This window comes from Entelurus aequoreus, linkage group LG27 (genome assembly GCF_033978785.1).
Source record: "Entelurus aequoreus isolate RoL-2023_Sb linkage group LG27, RoL_Eaeq_v1.1, whole genome shotgun sequence".
NCBI lineage: Eukaryota > Metazoa > Chordata > Actinopteri > Syngnathiformes > Syngnathidae > Entelurus > Entelurus aequoreus.
Window position 1 is genome coordinate 12,523,900 of NC_084757.1, and position 20,948 is coordinate 12,544,847.

General features: G+C 36.1%; 1 protein-coding gene across 1 annotated transcript in view; it reads left to right on the plus strand.

Annotated features, from left to right (window-relative positions):
* The window catches only part of dab1a (DAB adaptor protein 1a), a 159,789-nt gene that overhangs the window by 23,775 nt on the left and 115,066 nt on the right, over positions 1 to 20,948 (plus strand). The window contains exon 6 of the mRNA XM_062038418.1: positions 16,964 to 16,992. Within this exon, the coding sequence (XP_061894402.1) occupies positions 16,964 to 16,992 (29 nt within the window). The remainder of the gene's footprint in view (positions 1 to 16,963; positions 16,993 to 20,948) is intronic.

Sequence of the window (20,948 nt, forward strand, 5' to 3'; positions counted from 1 at the left end):
TATGGATTTTTCTCCGATAACAGCCTTACTAAAAAATTAGTAAAAAAACAAACAAAATTAGCAAATAGATGAAATTTGTCTATTACCTGACCTAACTTTGTTTATAATGTATATTTTCTGCTCGATCTTATTAACTTATTAACTTATCAACTCTTTATTTTATGCTGCTCTTTTTTTTGCTACAGCTGTTACATATACTGTAATATTGTACATGGTAATTGGGATTTGTTATATATTGTATATATCATATATGTATATACAGTACATGTATATATATATATATATATATATATATATATATATATATATATATATATATATATATATATATATATATATATATATATATATATATATATATATATATATATATATTTATAGATAAAGATATAAAAATTAGTAAAAAAAACAAAATTAGAAATAGATGAATATAGTATATATACTAGACTAAATATAGTATATAATAGTATATATATATAGATATATATTATTATATAATATATATTATAATATATATATTATATATATATAGATAGTTAATATACTAGTATATATATATATGTATATAGGATATGATATATATAGTATATATATATATATATATATATATATATATATATATATATATATATATATATATATATATATATATATATATATATATATATATATATATATATATATATATATATATATACATATATATATATATATATATATATATATATATATACATATATATATATATATATACATATATATATATATATATATATATATACATATATATATATATATATATATATATATATATAGTAGTATATATTATATATATATATATATATACAGTATATTTATATATACATCATATATATATATATATAGTATATATTATATTAGTAGTATATATATATATATTCTGAAGTATATATATATATATATATATATATATATATATATATATATATATATATATATATATATTCTGTAATATTGTACATGGTAATTGGGATTTTTTATATATTGTATACATCATATGATAATATAATATAATATAATATAATAATATATCAGTATATATTATATACTGTATATATAATATGGAAATATTACATATATTTTATATTGCTACTATGGTAAATTTTTTGTCTACTTTATACCTTTTGTTTTCGCCCTCTTTATGCATTATCCTTTCCCTCCTTTGTAACTGAGCTACTATGTGGAACAATTTATTAGATGGCAATTTAATGTGTCAAATGTGTGTGTCAAATATGGTGAGTTTTGAAGCATGTCAAGAGGGTCAAATTACAGCTCTAAGAGGCGGCCGGTATAATAATAATAAAACTTTACAATTTCAATAGGGTCCTCTGTCCCAAAGGGACATTGCGGTCCCTAAATAATAAAACTTTACAATTTCAATAGGGTCCTCGGTCCCAAAGGGACATTGCGGTCCCTAAGTATTTATTGAGCTGTTTTTTGTGGATGGACAGATATTTGGTTTCTCTCAGCTGGAAATGACACAAGTGAAAAGTGTGCATAAAAAAGCCAAGCGTTGCCCTTGAAAATAATACAACAATCTGTTCAAGGGTCAAACTGTCACATTTGAATCTAGATCAGGGGTCACCAACGCGGTGCCTGCGGGCACCAGGTCGCCCGTAAGGACCAGATGAGTCGCCCGCTGGCCTGTTCTAAAAAAAAATCTCAAATAGCAGCACTTACCAGTGAGCTGCCTCTATTTTTTAAATTTTATTTATTTACTAGCAAGCTGGTCTCGCTGTGCTCGACATTTTTAATTCTAAGAGAGACAAAACTCAAATAGAATTTGAAAATCCAAGGAAATATTTAAAGACTTGGTCTTCACTTGTTTGAATAAATTCATTAATTTTTTTACTTTGCTTCTTATAACTTTCAGAAAGACAATTTTAGAGAAAAAATACAACCTTAAAAATGATTTTAGGATTTTTAAACACATATACCTTTTTACCTTTTAAATTCCTTCCTCTTCTTTCCTGACAATTCAAATCAATGTTCAAGTAGATTAATTGTTTTTATTGTAAAGAATAATAAATACATTTTAATTTAATTCTTCATTTTAGCTTCTGTTTTTTCGACGAAGAATATTTGTGAAATATTTCTTCAAATTTATTATGATTAAAATTCAAAAAAAATATTCTGGAAAATCTAGAAAATCTGTAGAATCAAGTTTAAATCTTATTTCAAAGTCTTTTGAATTTCTTTAAAATTTTTGTTCTGGAAAATCTAGAAGAAATAATGATTTGTCTTTGTTAGATATATAGCTTGGTCCAATTTGTTATATATTCTAACAAAGTGTAGATTGGATTTTAACCTATTTAAAACATGTCATCAAAATTGTAAAATTAATCTTAATCAGGAAAAATTACTAATGATGTTCCATGAATTCTTTTTTTAATTTTTTTCAAAAAGATTCGAATTAGCTAGTTTTTCTCTTCTTTTTTTCGGTTGAATTTTGAATTTTAAAGAGTCGAAATTGAAGATAAACTATGTTTCAAAATTTAATTGTCATTTTTTTCGTGTTTTCTCCTCTTTTAAACCGTTCAATTAAGTGTAAATATCATTAATTATTAATAATAACAGAGTTAAAGGTAAATTGAGCAAATTGGCTATTTCTGGCAATTTATTTAAGTGTGTATCAAACTGGTAGCCCTTCGCATTAATCAGTACCCAAGAAGTAGCTCTTGCTTTCAAAAAGGTTGGTGACCCCTGATCTAAAGGATGCTTCACATCAAGCCCATAAAGCAGATTCCTTTCTGATGTCCATCCTATTCTCCTATTATTATTCTTACACGAATAAGAGTCCAAAGACAGGTTTTTTCCAAGCTTTAGGGCATGAAATCTGACAAATCCACTCTCGCTTTTAAATATCAGAATCTCCTTTGAGGAGGCGATGAAAGCGAGAGGTGGACACACACGAGCATGTTCCTCTATTCCGGAACCCCTGACCGAGCCAACCCGAGGCAGCGGCTTCATTAAGAACTGGAGGAGAACCACAGGAATTCAATTGTGCTCCAGATTTGAGGGGGTAGGAACGGCTTTGGACTGGCCATGAAAGGGCGTCTGCCGGGTTTGAGGAGATACCTGATGCTCTTACGGAGAAAGCCTCAAGGGTGGCCTGGAATGCTTCTTGTAATGATTGTTGCGGTGCAAGAGTGGCGCGCGGTGCAGGCCCGCAGGGGGGAGCCCGGTCAGCGTTGCATGAAGGGATGAGAGTCTCGCTATTGTATTAGATTTTTTTTTTTTTTATGACGTGACACAATGTCAGAAGGCGGACGGCACACAGCTGCACACGCAGACGCAGCAGATGCTCATGAATGCACACAAACGTGGCCGCCGTGTTGCCCTTGGTGGGACGTGGAGCTCAGAATCCAAGGAAGATGAGGCTATCAGGAGCATGGATGGATTAAAACGGTCCACACTTTAATCCGTTTTGATTTGAAAAGCACAAGAAAAAATGAGAGAGGTCCGATAATGGCTCCGATATTCCGGTATTGTCCAACTCTTAATTACCGATTCCGATATCAACCGATATATACAGTCGTGGAATTAACACATTATTATGCCTAATTTTGTTGTGATGCCCCGCTGGATGCATTAAACAATGTAACAAGGTTTTCCAAAATACATCAACTCAAGTTATGGAAAAAAATGCCAACATGGTACTGCCATATTTATTATTGAAGTCACAAAGTGCATTTTTTTAATTTTTAACACGCCTCAAAACAGCAGCTTGGAATTTGGGACATGCTCTCTCTGAGAGAGCATGAGGAGGTTGAGGTTGAGGTGTATATTGTAGCGTCCCGGAAGAACTAGTGCTGCAAGGGGTTCTGGGTATTTGTTCTGTTGTGTTTATGTTGTGTTACGGTGCGGATGTTCTCCCGAATGTGTTTGTCTTGTTTGGTGTGGGTTCACAGTGTGGCGCATATTTGTAACAGTGTTAAAGTTGTTTATACGGCCACCCTTTCTTTCTTTCTTTCTTCCTTTCATGTTTATTTCGAATATGTAGATAAAACAAAAACAAACAAATTTTGCAAAAAAACAACAAAAAAGCCATTCAAGAATGAATAACAAAAACAATAACAATAATAATAATAATAATAGTAATAATAAAAAGCAAAATGAAACAAGAAATGAAAATAAACATTAATGTAAACATATCCGAAAAGGAGTGAGAAGAAGTAAAAACTTATGTACTCTCACCCCTCTTATTACTTACTGTATGTTTAATAATAATAATAGTATATACAAATGTTATGTTATATAAATACATATACATATATAAGTATGTACATATATATATATATATATATATATCTACAACATACTATACATATACATATACATATACATATAACATACAAGTAACTATACCCTCAGTGTGACCTGTATGGCTGTTGACCAAGTATGCGTTGCCTTCACTTGTGTGTGTGAAAAGCCGTAGGTATTATGTGATTGAGCCGGCACGCAAAAGTAGTGCCTTTAAGGTTTATTGGCGCTCTGTACTTCTCCTGCGGCTGTGTATCACTCCGTACAGCGGCGTTTTAAAAAGTCATACATTTTACCGATAATTTCCGATATTACATTTTAAAGCATTTATCGGCCGATAATACGGGCAGCTTGATATTATCGGACATCTCTAGAAAAAAATTTTTTTTTACACAGAAATATTTTCTGAATGATTGACTGTGACACGGCAGTAAAACGGCCGATCAAACAAAACAGAAGTCATCGTCACGGACCCACCAGCTGCGGGAGATAGCTCTCCAATCAGCTAAACAGACTCAGTAACTCCATGGTGACGTTTTGGTGAATTTACAAAGGATTATGTGAAACTGAAACAATACAAAAAGAATGCCGTTGTAAGGTAATAATACTAACACAGAAACGTGTAAACATGTTAGCATATTAGCTAAGGCTAACGAGTGAGTTATTTACACAGAAATATTTTGTAAATGTTTATTTACATACCTTAATTTCTTCCAAACGGTAGCTGTAACACGGCAGTAAAACGGGTAATCAAACAAAACAGAGGTCATCGTCATGGACCTGCTAGCTAAACAGACGGTGACGTTTTGGTGAATTTACTGAGGAATTTGTGAAACCAAAACAACACAAAAAATAATGTCGTTGTAAGGTAATAATACTAACACAGAAACTTGTATAATAATATATAATAGTTATATTGTAAATTGTACAAACGTTGCTCAGAGCGATGAATGAAGAATCCGTAAGTTAATAATACTAACACAGACACACGTAGACGTGCTAGCATATTAGCGAATGCTAACGACGCTAGTTTTATTATATTACGATACCGTGTACAAATATCCATGAAAGCACTCCTACAGACGTCACACATGGGACCGTTTAGTAAGTAGGAATTGTTTTAGTTATATTGTAAAACAGGGGTCCCCAAACTTTTTGACTCCGGGGCCGCATTGGGGTAAAACAATTTGGCTGGGGGCCGCGCTATATATATATATATATATATATTATATATATATATATATATATATATATATATATATAATATTTAAATGTGTGTGTGTGTGTATATATGTATATGTAAATGTGTATATATATGTGTGTATATATGTATATGTCCATGTATATATATATGTATATGTGTATATATGTATATATATATGTATATGTGTATATGTGTATATATGTATATATATACTGTATGTATATGTGTATATATGTGTATATATGTATATATATATGTATATGTGTATATATGTATATGTGTCTATATATATATATATATATATATATATATATATGTATTCATACATATATATTCCTCACACACTAATTGACTTAAAGAGCGCTCTTGCTGCATGTCATGTTATCGATGGTAAAATGCATTTTTAGACAATATGATTTGCCTGAGTGGCTAGGAGACTGTAAAAATGGAATAGTAAGGACAAATTTAAAAAAATAATAATAATTAAAAAAAAAAAAAATATATATTTTTTTTTTTTTTTTTTTTTTTTCTTGGGACTTCCCGCGGGCCGGATTTGGACGCTGGGGGGCCGTATCCGGCCCGTGGGCCGTAGTTTGGGGACCACTGTTGTAAAACATACTGTAGACGTCGCGGTCCCGCTGATACATACGCAGATGCCAGTTGTGCAGAGTTGACAAAGGTTTTAATGATTATTTTCACGCTCTTCAGACAGAATAGTTTTTTCCAGACTTTGCAGTCCCTCCACTAGTCCTCCTCCTCCTCCTGTGCCCGGCTGCTCACTGTTAAAGACAACAGATGATTAGATTAACACGTACCACCTGTGAAATCTAATCACCTGCCAGCTGTGTCTCGCCGTCAGCACATGCCCGGGACCCTACCCGACGGTGCTCGTCCTCAGCACCATGGACAGCGGCGGTGACCTTTGCTAAAGGATCCTTTCGAGCAAAAAACACTGGACGGTTTTACTTTTGATTTAAGGCAAAACAGGAAGTACATTTTAAACTCGCAGACTTTCGAAACGAAAACAATAACAATATTTCGGGGCTGTAAATCCAATTTTGAAATGAGCTACCGTTATCGGTTATATTCGAAAAGAACGTGATTTATTAACGCCTTTTGACATATCCGGGCCATTTCATGATGACTTGACATGAAATTATTACGTATGGCACCTTTAATCCGGATTAAACCCAGATTTGCAGCAATTAAAATTTGACATTGGAAATCCCATTTTAGAGACATATCTGTCCAATCATATTCAGTTTCAACCTGCTTTGTGGATGCGGGATGAGAATCTGGATCAGATCTAGATTGAACGGTTTGAAACGTGCGTGTAAAATCGCATTAAGAAGGTGTGTGTGTATGTGTGTGTGTGTGTGTTTGATACAACTGATTTCACTCCCCCTAAACGATACAACTCCACCGCCGCATGCGTGATTTCATTACCACTAATCAAAGAGCTGATGTAAACACGGCAAATTGTGTTTCATGCCGCAGCCTTGTGCAGATTGCACAGTGCGTCTTGTTGTGCTTAACACACTCTCCAAACACACACACACACGTTTATACACGTTAACACACACACAAAGACACACACACATACACAAACAGGCTGAAGGCAGCGAGATGAGCCGTTTGCCTTTTTGACTCCATGAGACGCTTGAGGTGTTTCCTGGAAATCAGCTTTGAGAAACAATAATTAGCAGTGGGGTTTTTTTTTTTCCAGAATAACCTTCCGTCAGAGTTGTGGCTACGTGCATAACAACCAGCTGCAAAAGCCTTCCCAGTCTGCGATTTTTAAGGTGATGCCTTTTTTTAAACTGAGACAAACGGTGACAAAATAACATTTCAGCATATTTAAGCACTGCTGCAAAAGTCTTACAACTCTTTTCCGTAAAAAAAAAATTTCGCCTGACTTTTTGAGCATCATGGTTCGCATTCTGATGGCCAAAATGTCTTCTTCTTCTTCTGGTTATCTAAGTTAAAGTACCAATGATTGTCACACACACACTAGGTGTGGTGAAATGTGTCCTCTGCATTTGACCCATCCCCTTGTTCACCCCCTGGGAGGTGAGGGGAGCAGTGGGCAGCAGCGGTGGCCTCGCCCGGGAATCATTTTTGGTAATTTAACCCCCAATTCCAACCCTTGATGCTGAGTGCCAAGCAGGGGGGTAATGGGCCCCATTTTTATAGTCTTTGGTATGACTCGGCCGGGGTTTGAACTCACAACTAAGGCTGCAACTAACGATTCATTTGATAATCGATTAATCTGTCGATTTTTACTTCAATTAATCGATTAATAATCGGATAAAAGAGACAAACTACATTTCTGTCCTATCCAGTATTTTATTGGAAAAAAAAACAGCATACTGGCACCATACTTATTTTGATTATTGTTTCTCAGCTGTTTGTAAATGTTGCAATTTATAAATAAAGGTTTATTTAAAAAAAATAAAAAAATAATAATAATAATAATTTTTTTTAATTAAAAAAAAAAAAAAAAAAAACTCTGCGCATGCGCATAGCATAGATCCAACGAATCGATGACTAAATTAATCGGCAACTATTTTAATAATCGATTTTAATCGATTTAATTGATTAGTTGTTGCAGTCCTACTCACAACCTACCGATCTCAGGGCAGACACTCTAACCACTAGGCCACATCCATCCATCCATCCATCCATTTTTCCTACCGCTTGTCCCTCTCGGGGATCGACGGTTGGTAAATCGGACCCTCTCGTCGTCACGTGATTCCAGTGGCGGGCCGTGCGTTTCCCACCTAGGCCTTCAGTGATGTCCGACTTCCATGATGACCTCTCAAAATACCATCATTGATGTCACCACATGACCATTGCTGGAGAAATACTTTACAGGAACACATTCACGCACTGCTGGGCATTGAATCACATCAACAGTGTACAAAACGCACGTACAAAATCTACTAAAGCGCATCAATAATTAAAACATATTTTATGTGGTACTGTCAAAATTTAAAGGCCTACTGAAATTAATTGTTTTTATTCAAACGGGGATAGCAGATCCATTTTATGTGTCATACTTGATCATTTCGCGATATTGCCATATTTTTGCTGAAAGGATTTAGTAGAGAACATCGACGATAAAGTTCGCAACTTTTGGTCGCTGATAAAAAAGGCCTTGCCTGTACCGGAAGTAGCGTGACGTCACAGGTTGAAAGGCTCCTCACATTTCCCCATTGTTTACACCAGCAGCGAGAGCGATTCGGACCGAGAAAGCAACGATTACCCCATTAATTTGAGCGAGGATGAAAGATTCGTGGATGAGGAACGTGAGAGTGAAGGACTAGAGTGCAGTGCAGGACGTATCTTTTTTCGCTCTGACCGTAACTTAGGTACAAGAGTTAATTGGATTCCACACTTTCTCCTTTTTCTATCGTGGATCACGGATTTGTATTTTAAACCACCTCGGATACTATATCCTCTTGAAAATGAGAGTCGAGAACGCGAAATGGACATTCACAGTGACTTTTATCTCCACGACAATACATCGGTGAAGCACTTTAGCTACGGAGCTAACGTGATAGCATCGTGCTTAAATGCAGATAGAAACAAAATAAATAAGACCCTGACTGGAAGGATAGACAGAAAATCAACAATACTATTAAACCATGGACATGTAAATGCACGGTTAATGCTTTCCAGCCTGGCGAAGCTTAACAATGCTGTTGCTAACGACGCCATTGAAGCTAATTTAGCTACGGGATCTCACAGAGCTATGCTAAAAACTTTAGCTCTCCACCTACGCCAGCCAGCCCTCATCTGCTCATCAACACCCGTGCTCACCTGCGTTCCAGCGATCGACGGCGCGACGAAGGACTTCACCCGATCATCGATGCGGTCGGCGGTTAGCGTTGGATAGCGCATCTGCTATCCAAGTCAAAGTCCTCCTGGTTGTGTTGCTGCAGCCAGCCGCTAATACACCGATCCCACCTACAGCTTTCTTCTTTGCAGTCTCCATTGTTCATTAAACAAATTGCAAAAGATTCACCAACACAGATTTCCAGAATACTGTGGAATTTTGAGATGAAAACAGAGCTTTTTGTATTGGATACAATGGTGTACCAATACTTCCGTTTCAACCATTGACGTCACGCGCGAACGTCATCATACATAAACGTTTTCAACCGTAAGTGTGGCGGGAAATTTAAAATTGCACTTTATAAGTTAACCCGACCGTATTGGCATGTGTTGCAATGTTAAGATTTCATCATTGATATATAAACTATCAGACTGCGTGGTCGGTAGTAGTGGCTTTCAGTAGGTAATTTACAGCTAGAATTCACCAACTCGAGTATTTCATATATATTTCATATATATTTCATATATATATATATATATATATATATATATATATATATATATATATATATATATATATATATATATATATATATATATATATATATATATATATATATATATATATATATGTATGAAATACTTGACTTTCAGTGAATTCTAGCTATATATATATATATATATATATATATATATATTTATTTTATTTACATAGAAAAAAATATATATACTTGAATTTCAGTGTTCCGGTGGCTATCCATTAGATGGCAGTATTGTCCTGTTTAACTTCTCCGTTCATGATGAGTATATCATTTCGGCCACCGTGTTCAATGGGGAAGTCTGTTCTACAAAATTTACAGGCAACATACACCTTCCCCTTCGAACTGTCCTGGATGAACTGAAATTCTTGTTTCCATTCGTTTTGGAACTTGCAAGCGTATTTCTTCATCTTGCTCGTCGACGGCGTCGCCATGTCTGTAATTTCCTCGTTCTTCTGCTTCGTCTCCTTGTTATGTGCGCAGTTGTGCACTCTACTCTCTAAAAGCCCTAGATGTTATGACGTCATTGGGCAGGCAAGCTGTTTATATTGTGGGAAAGCGGACGTGAGAACAGGCTGTCCCCACTCAGTCTCAGGTCCGCATTGAGCTGGAGGGGGCGTGGCCTCCAGCTCCGGCTGAATACCGGGAGTTTGTCGGGAGAAAATCTCTGCCGGGAGGTTGTTGGGAGAGGCGCTGAATACCGGGATTCTCCCGCTAAAAACGGGAGGGTTGGCAAGCAAATGTTTATTGGGATAAGGTAAACATCTGTTCAGTATTTTAACATACAAGTGTTTGATTGTGAGGCATTAAAAGCCACAAAATGCAATGGGTCCATCAGACCCACAAACGCTGGCTGAGTAACAACAATATGAACGTTGCACGGAACATTTCTTTGCCAGTTTCTGCATCCCACGGGGATTCTTCTTTTGTGTTTCTGCACCTGCGGTTCCCACACAAGGTTGCAACATTGTTTGTCAACACTGTCTGCTCTCATTTTCTCGCACATTTGACCCTCTGATGTTCTGTGTACCTACACTCTGTCCTCCTCCTGTCTAGGCCTGCTGTGTGTGTGTGTGGTACACAGAATATACATTTCCACACTTCTATTAGCCTCGGGTCCAGTGGACCCGGACATCTTATATGTAATAGAAATGTGTAGGAGGTGGGTGTATGGTGTGTGGTCATTAAATGTGTATTCTGATATATGTTCTTCACAGAAAATGAGCCAAAGTCAGTGAGTCTCAGTTTGAAAAATTAATTAATTGTATAATTTTTCTTCTAATCAAAAATGAAAACGGGTCCCACAGACCCGAACACCACACACCACTTAAATATCACTTATTTGAGCACTCTTAAGAAGTGTTCACGTGCTAATAGAAGCAACCCTCTCTTGGGAAACTAACATCCACAACAACAAATTAAAAGTTTTACTTGCACGGTGACTTTCACAGCAGTTGTGTGACATCTCCATCTTTATGCGGAGGACCGTGGCCTCGGGGCACACACACACACACACACACACACACACACACACACACACTCTGCGTGCACAGACAGCTCAGGCGTGTCCTGGTGGGGTCCAGGTCACAGCAGCAGGAGGCTTAAGTGTGGGGGTGAGGCAGACGACAGGGAATGTTAACGTCTTCGTGCCCAGTTAGTGACGGTGTATTTGACTTTGTTGTCACTGCGACACCCCGAATTGGTTTCTTATACCACAAACATTGACCGCTACAGTCATTTCCATAAGATTCGACGAAAACATTCAGAATAGAATAGAATAGAATAGAATGGACTTTATTGTCATTATATTTGCATAAAACGAGATTAAGGACTCCAATTTAAGGTGCGGTAGTGGGAACAAATATGGGGTAAAAATAAATAACTAATCAAATAAAATAAATTACACAACAGGCAATAAAGAAAAAAACTAACAATTGAAATAAACAGACTACTATCCAATAAAAATAATAAGCAATCATGTACAACAGGGGTCCCCAAACTACGGCCCGCGGGCCGGATACGGCCCCCCAGCGTCCAAAACCTGGCCCGCGGGACGTCCCAAGTTAAAAAAAAAATATATATATATATATATATATATATATATATATATATATATATATATATATATATATATATATATATATATATATATATATATATATATATATATATATATATATATAAAAATAATAATAAAAAAATATATATATATATATATATATATATTTTTTTTTTTTTCTTTTATTATTATTTTTTTTTAAATTTGTCCTTACTAGTCCATTTTCTACCGTCTCCTAGCCACTCAGGCAAATCATATTGTCTAAAAAGGCATTTTACCATCGATAACGTGACATGCAGCAAGTGCGCTCTTTAAGTCAATTAGTGCGCGAGGAATATATATGTATGAATACATATATATACATATATATATATATATATATATATATATATATATATATATATATATATATATATATATATATATATATATATATACACACACACATATATATATATATATATATATATATATATATATATATATATATATATATATATATATATATATATATATATATATATACACATATATATACATATATATACACATTTACACATATAAATATATATACATATACATGGACATATACATAGACATATACATATATACACACATATATACACATTTACATATACACACACACATATTTACATATAATATATATATATATATATATATATATATATATATATATATATATATACACACACACACACACACACACACACACACACACATATATATATATATATATATATATATATATATATATATATATATATATATATATATATATATATATATATATATATATATATGTGTGTGTGTGTGTGTGTGTGTGTGTATATATATATATATATATATATATATATATTATATGTAAATATGTGTGTGTGTATATATGTATATGTATATGTAAATGTGTATATATGTGTGTATATATTGTGGTAAAACAATTTGGCTGGGGGCCGCGCTATATATATATATATATATATATATATATATATATATATATATATATATATATATATATATATATATATATATATATATATATATAAAAATGCGGCCCCGGAGTCAAAAAGTTTGGGGACCCCTGCTGTACAATATACAAAACACTGTAGAAATACAAAAATACAAAATACTGTACAATATACAGAACAAGACGAGAGTACCGAAGTATAAATAACAATCAGTGTCGGACGTATTACACTCGAAGGGTAATATTGCACAGTAGGGTATTAGGGTAGGATATTGTATAGGGATAAATTATTATTATAAGTTAGAGTTCAAGATGGTGACAGCTCTGGGAAAGAAGCTGTTTCTGAGCCTGTTTGTTGTGGCTCTGATACACCTGTAGCGCCTGCCCGATGGTAGCAGGTGGAACAGGTGGAAGCCAGGGTGTGTGCTGTCCTTGGTGATGCTTTTTGCTCTGTTGAGGCAGCAGGAGTTGTGTAAATCCTTCAGGGAGGGGGCAGCCGATTATTTTTTGTGCAGACTTTATGACCCTCTGAATCGCCTGTTTGTCTGCTTCAGTGCAGCTGGCGTACCACACTGTTATGCAGTACGTCAGCAGGCTCTCGACAGCCGAGCGATAGAAGGTCACCATCAGCTGCCTCTCCAGTCTGTTCTTCCTCAGCACCCTTAGGAAGTGGAGTCTCCGCTGGGCCTTCCGGATGACCGCAGTTGTATTTTGGGTCCAGGAGAGGTCAGTAGATATGAGGGTGCCGAGGAACTTGAAGGAGCTGACTCTCTCCACCTCCTCGCCGTTGATGTAGAGGAGGGCGGGGTCTGCAGTGTTTTTCCTGAAGTCAAAGATGAGTTCCTTGGTTTTTGTGGTGTTCAGTGCCAGATTATTCACTGAACACCACACTGATAGTTTCAGGACCTCATCTCTGTATGCCAGAGGTGTCCAAAGTGCGGCCCGGGGGCCATTTGCGGCCCGCAGCTAATCGTTTACCGGCCCCCCACACATTCTGCAAAAATTGCAAAATTGATAGTATTGCAAAAATTAAAAAAAACATTTTAAAAAAGTGGAATGAGGTGAAATCTAACGAGAAAAAGTTGCAATGTTGACACAAAGCTGCCACGCAGGCTGTTTTTTCTTTCTTTTGTCTTTGTTTATTTTTATTTTTTTTGCCATTGCTCAAAAAAAAAAAAAAGACAAAAAATCTCTTTTACAATTAATTATTACTTAAAAAGTCACTTTAAAATGTTTTATGTGGAAAAAATATTGCATATATTGTGTGGTTGCCATAAAAAAACATCAAAGTTTTATTTGACAAAAGAGCATAATACAAACAAAATAATAGTATCGACAGATATATCTGAAGTTGATCTTGTAATTTAAGTGTTAAAAGTAAAAAAAATAATAATAAAAATATATCACTTTATGAGTGGGGGACCTTTTGGATCCATAATATATTTAGTAGGATTTTATTTAACATTTCACTGTGATTACTCAAAAATATTAAAAAATTAAAATCAATGGTGTCCTGCATTATTGATCTTTTAGGGCTCTAATTACTAATTTCTAATTACGTATTTCAGTTTTACTATAAAAAACAAAGTTGTCTTTGACAGAAAAGGCACAAAACCTTTTTTTTAATTTTTTTTTTACTTTATATCAACCTGAAGTTGATATAGAGACTTACTGTAAGCGTTAAATAAAAAATAATAATAATTTGACTTATTTTTTACATTTTAATGACTGGGACCCTTTATAGTACCCGGGAGCCCTAAAGGTTAAAAAAAAAAAGAAATCCATATATTTTGTTAAGGTTTGAAAATGAAAAATATCAAAATGGCCCCCGCATGCTTAAATGTTTCCGTGTGCGGAACATGACTTAATCTTCGTAAATTAAACACGTACCAAAAACAGAAAACAAGCGATCACACGGGAAGCTAAGATTCATTTTCATTTTTTCATTTACTTATTTATTTCAGGCAATGACATAAAAAAGTACAAAGTTGACAACACATAATAATATAAATTAATATAGTGCAAAAGGTAATGTATAGTATGTAATGCATGATTGTCCAGTATTGCCTGAAAGGGAGTGGGAAGAAGATGATTTATTTAATCCCACCCCCAGTTCTCCATTCAGCGATTATTCACATGAGTTCACTGTTACTTTGTTTCAATGATTATAATACAGATGTTGTATCATAGTGGCATTACCACAGGTAACAATAATTATTACACTGTAACAATAATTTGTATCAACAATGTAGGAATAATGAATATACCAACAATGGCAATAGACAACATAGCAATAATGGTAAGGAAACATTGAGCACATGTTAACACTTTGAGACAAGATAACCAATTAGCGCAGGAATCATAAACTAGGAGCCAAGAAATACCAAGGTAACCTGTTGCGTATAGCAAACAATGAATCCAGACTGAGCGTGGCGAGAAAGGTCAATAAATAGCTCTCTGATTAGTGGTCGATAGCAGGTGAGCGTGCCGACCACTAACCAGAGGCAGGTGAACCCAATTAGTCCCCATTGAAACCAAAACAAACCCAGAGGTGCACAAAAACAGGAACTAATGGAGTCCAAAACTAACAGAAAATAACAAAACATGATCCAGGCCACGGATCATGACACACGATGAAGCAGGATGTTAAAACAATTTCTAAATGCCGGACATTCATTTATCCATGAAAATACTATCAAAATGACTTTGTGTCGCAGGCCGATGCAAATCTTCGTTGACAGGAATGTTGAAATGTAATATTTATTCTACACATTTGTACAACATTAGAAACCATTAGTAAATCGGAGGCTTCTTAGAGGAAAATGATTGGCTTTTAATGGCCAAAGGTATAGATGTGTGTGTCCAAGTTAAGGCTGTCTTCTTTTAATATATTTATTACAATCTTTGGCAAGCTGGGTAACGTTTGCTGTGGTCTGGAACAACATGGCACACAAACAACTATCTGAAATGCAGCCAATATTACATGCAGATAATGTGTCATGAGACATGCAAAACTTAATTATATACAAAGAGGATCAAAGTAAAGGATATTAAATGAGCTCAAATATACCTACAAATGAGGCATAATGATGCAATATGTACATACAGCTAGCCTAGCTAGCATGTTAGCATTGATTAGCTTGCAGTCATACACTGAGACAACCATTGATACTTTAACTAAACCAAATATGCCTGAGTAGCACTCCAACAAGTCAATAACATCAACAAAGCGCACCTTGGTGCATTCACGCACAGTACAAAACGTTTGGTGGACAAAATGAGACAAAGAAGGAGTGGACGATTTTACTGTTGCGTCACAGTCCACACTACGGTGAGTTCAAGAACTGCCGAAATTAGTAGGACAAAACAATGTTTGCATATTAACATATTAAACAGTGGGCTTTCTAACAATTGGGAAGGTTTGTGTCATGTTTGTCCTCCAAAAAAACCCATACTAAAACAAACAAAAAAGATTTTCCCATCTTTTTCCTATTTTCAATCCTTTTTTAAAAATGCTCCAGGGAGCCACTAAAGAGCCGCGGGTTGCTCCTTTATTTTAGGGCACTTATGTCCCAGTTTGGCACACATTTCCATCAATTTAATAAATGTGGGAATTAATTTAACTGTTTCTTATTACAAATGCACTGTTTTGTTTTAAAGTTGCAAATGTAAAACTGCATCAACATACATAAAATAAAGATGCATCCATAATCGAATTTTAATCAAATCGTAGCTCCGAACATCACCCAAACAGGCTCGTTGAACCCATTCCTAGGTTGTTCATGAATGCAGTACACTCGCCACCCCGCTAGGGGCAACAGCGAAGCATATGTGTCACAATGATGCAGCAATGGGTGAGTAGAAGAAAACCACTCAAAAAATGGCACCGTCGACCCTGAAAAAAGTCGAAATAAATTGCGAAAATCGGACTTTTAACAGCGACTGGACAACAAAGTATGAATGTTCTGCCCCGAGCAAGAGCTCAAGTCATAGTTTTTTTTTGTTGTGGACGTTTTAAACGGCGGACGCTGTTGCAGACTGGCAACACCGGTAGACATCCACACGCGTAAGTTTCATCACAAAACTTGGTCGAATGTTTATAAGTAGATATTGTGCATGAAGATATTGAGTTTGTTTTGAATTGAAATTGCTGACTTCGTGATTTATTATGTGTTCGTGTTGCTATGTGTCTGTGCAAAACTCGTTTAATACATGTAGCGCTAAATTTGACCGGTAGAGGGCGGTCACGCTACACCTTGTGTTTAACTGTGTTGAGCCAGTCATTGTCATTGTCCATCCATCCATTTTCTACCGTTTGTCCCTTTCGCGGTCGCGAGGGGTGCTGGAGCCTATCTCAGCTGCACATGGGCGGAAGGCGGGGTACACCCTGGACAAGTCGCCATCTCATCACAGGTCTTTGTCATTGTTTCGTTTCTATATGTGCTAACATCTGTAGTGTATTGTGTCAATGCAGGGGTCGGCAACCCATATTGGACCAATAATACATTTAAAAAAAATCTGTCTGGAGCCACACAAAATTAAAAGCCTTACATAAGTCTTATAATGAAGACAACACATGATGTAAGTGTCTATATTAGCTATAATAGCCTACTATCAAAGGCTGAAGCAAAACATCGTTGACAGAAATGTTGTTTTTTAATTTTTTATTCTACGTATTTTTGCAACACTGGATAACTTCTGGAAATTACTGGCTCAAAATGGTGAAAAAGTATAGATGAGTGTGTACAAGTTGAAGGAAACGGCAGGCTGTCTTCTTCTAAAGGATTTATTACAATCTTTGCAAGCTGGGTAACGTTTGCTGTGGTCTGGAACAACATGGCACACAAACAACTATCTGAAATGCAGCCAATATTACATACAGATCCTGTGTCATAAGACATGCAAATATAGATTAAATACACAGAGGACATACGTAGTGTAAATTAAATGAGCTCAAATATACCTACAAACGAGGCATAATGATGCAATATCTACATACAACTAGCCTAAATAGCATTTTAGCATCGATTAGCTTGCAGTCATGGATTAAACAAATTTGCCAGTATATCAATAACATCAACAAAGCTCACCTTTGTGCATTCACGCACAGCATAAAATGTTTGGTGGACAAAATGAGACAAAAGAGTGGCATAAAACACGTCTTTCACATTCCCAAATAATTTTTTTAGATCTTTAAGATGGAAAGTGTAGCTGCCATTATGATGTGCAGTGATGTTTTCAAATGACCGTACGTCTTCAACTATACAAAGTATATCAATAGTTGTAATCTGCGTTTTTGCATGATATACTAGTTACTATGGAAATATAACTTGTTACTATGGTAATTTAATTCGTTACTATGGTAATCTAAGTCACAGCAGCTCAGACGAGGGTGGGGAGCGTTTCCACAGAGCGTTTCCAGAGCGGACCAGCCTGAAATGCGGGTGTCAGGGACAGACGCGGAAGGAGATTTTTACAACGAAGTTCTAAAGCTTAGTGATATATCAGATTGTGGGTGGGTTTTTTTACCCGTCACGTTCATATTTCGCTGTGTTTGTTGCATTTTTGTTGTGTTTCGCTTGATTGTAAAATATGTCAAACGAGAGGGTTGGGGTGACGTTCATATGTTGTCAATATTCAGTGTTTTATCCTTCATAGTTAATATTGTAAATCCCACATTCTTTATTTTCATGTACATTCTGGGTGTCTCATTCGTTAAAAAAAATTGAAAATTCCATTCTGTTTTTTCAGGCGGTCTGTCCATAACGTTTTTAGCATTCAATCAGACATTATTGTGAGGTTTTTTATTAGATATATTCCCTCTAAATTTGGCCCCCCTTGGCACAATAATTGCCCAGGCCTGCCTTGGGCTCTTGAAACTGCAGCCCTCTTCATTGTTTAGTTGAATAGCCTTGATCACGGATCTAAACGCCTTCAAAAAAATAGAGAATTGTTGCTTTGAAGAAGAAGAAAAAGAAGCACTGTTAAGAACAGGACTAGAGATGAAAATGGTACAGATTTTGACTCATTTAAACGCATCTGGCTGCAAAAGGCATACTTGCCAACCCTCCTGTTTTTACCGGGAGACTCCCGGTATTCAGCGCCTCTCCCGATAACCTCCCGGCAGAAATTTTCTCCCGACAAACTCCCGGTATTCAGCCGGAGCTGGAAGCCACGCCGCCTCCAGCTCAATGCGGACCTGAGTGGGGACAGCCGGTTCTCACGTCCGCTTTCCCACAATATAAACAGCTTGCCTGCCCAATGACGTCATAACTGTAGAATGATCGAGGGCGAGTTCTTGGTTTCTTATGTGGGTTTATTGCTAGGCAGTTTCATTAACGTCCTCCCGGCGCGGTAACAACACGCAACAACAGCAGTCACGTTTAGTCTACCGTAAAGCAGTTCGTCTGCCGTAAACAGCAATGTTGTGACACTCTTAAACAGGACAATACTGCCATCTACTGGATAGCCTCCAGAACACTGAAATTCAAGTATTTATTTTATTTATATATATATATATATATATATATATATATATATATATATATATATATATATATATATATATATGAAATACTTGAGTTGGTAAATTCTAGCTTAAATATATTCCCCTCTTAACCACGCCCCCCGCCCCATGCCCCCACCCCCCGGTATCGGAGGTCTCAAGGTTGGCAAGTATGGCAAAAGGTGTCTCGCATAAAACGCAGCACGCGGCGTTTAAACCGAAAAAAAAAAAAAAGGAAGAAGAAGAAAAAAGTGTGCGTCAGCTTTTGTGAGGCAATTTGTTTATATTCCACCAGTCGCACTTTATCATCGCATTTTACACCCCAGCGAGTGCGGCGACGCTTTAGCGACATTTGCATCTCCTCACTCCAGTGCCAGCTTTTGTGTACTAAATCAACGTGCCAGGATGAAACTGATGGCTAAACTGTTTTGTTTGGGGGTGGGATTTTTTTTTTTTTAGCGTCTGAGAGGTGAAACAACACACACACTTACACACACTTACACACAGTGCCGCATAGGCCATCAGAGCGGGATTAATTGTGAGGCTCCCTCGTGTGCCGTTGAGTGTTGCTTGGGAAGCGTCCCAGCTGCAGTTAAGAGCCTGCGGGCGCTTCTACATCTGCGAGAAAACAAGCCTCGCTCTCTCCCGCCTGCCAGAAACAATGCGGGACTGCTGCAAAACCGCCGCGTACGCGTATTTCTTCTATTTCACGCCGATCTCCGTGATTTGGGGCTCGTAGCCGACGGGTTCTTAGCCGCCGGCCTCAGCCGGACGGTCTCCGATGTCTAATAAATGTTAACGAGCTCGCCCGTTAAGCATTATCGAGCTTACACTTTGCTGCCATTTTACGAGCGGGATGATCGTTTATTTTGCACCCCCGCCGCTAACAAGAATACCTGTCCAAAAGGTCCCAAATGGCTTAACGACGTCTTATTGTCTCAGGAAACGCAGCGGACAGGAAAAATCTGTGACGATGCTGGCATTTCAGGTGGCTGATAAGGTTTGATGTGTTAAAGCAGGGATGTTAAACTGGTTTTCATTGAGGGCCACATGGCAGTTATGGCTGCCATCAGAGGGCCGCTTGTAACAGGGAATAATGTATGAATTTGCCTCTGGATTTAATTATTAATTATATAAATATATAAATTGTTTTAAGTAGGCTGTACAGTAAAAACTTTACATTTACAAAATTTTACTGTAAAATAGTGTTTTTATTTTATTTTTTACAACATTTTACGGTAAATGGAAAAACAGTACCACTGTTTTTTGAGGGGGGTTTTTTCGGAAAAAGCTAGCTGCTTGGTTGCCAGAATTTTTGTGTTAAATTGACATTGGTTTTTACAACAGTGTTTCCCACACATTCATTTATTTGTGGCGGCCCGCCACGAAAGAATTACGTCCGCCACAAATAAAAAAATTTTTTTATTTTTTATTTTATTTTTTATTTTTTGTCCTGTCCAGCTTCTCAGGCAAATCATATAGTTGATGTAGATGCCCATATAGGCTGTTCAGATTTA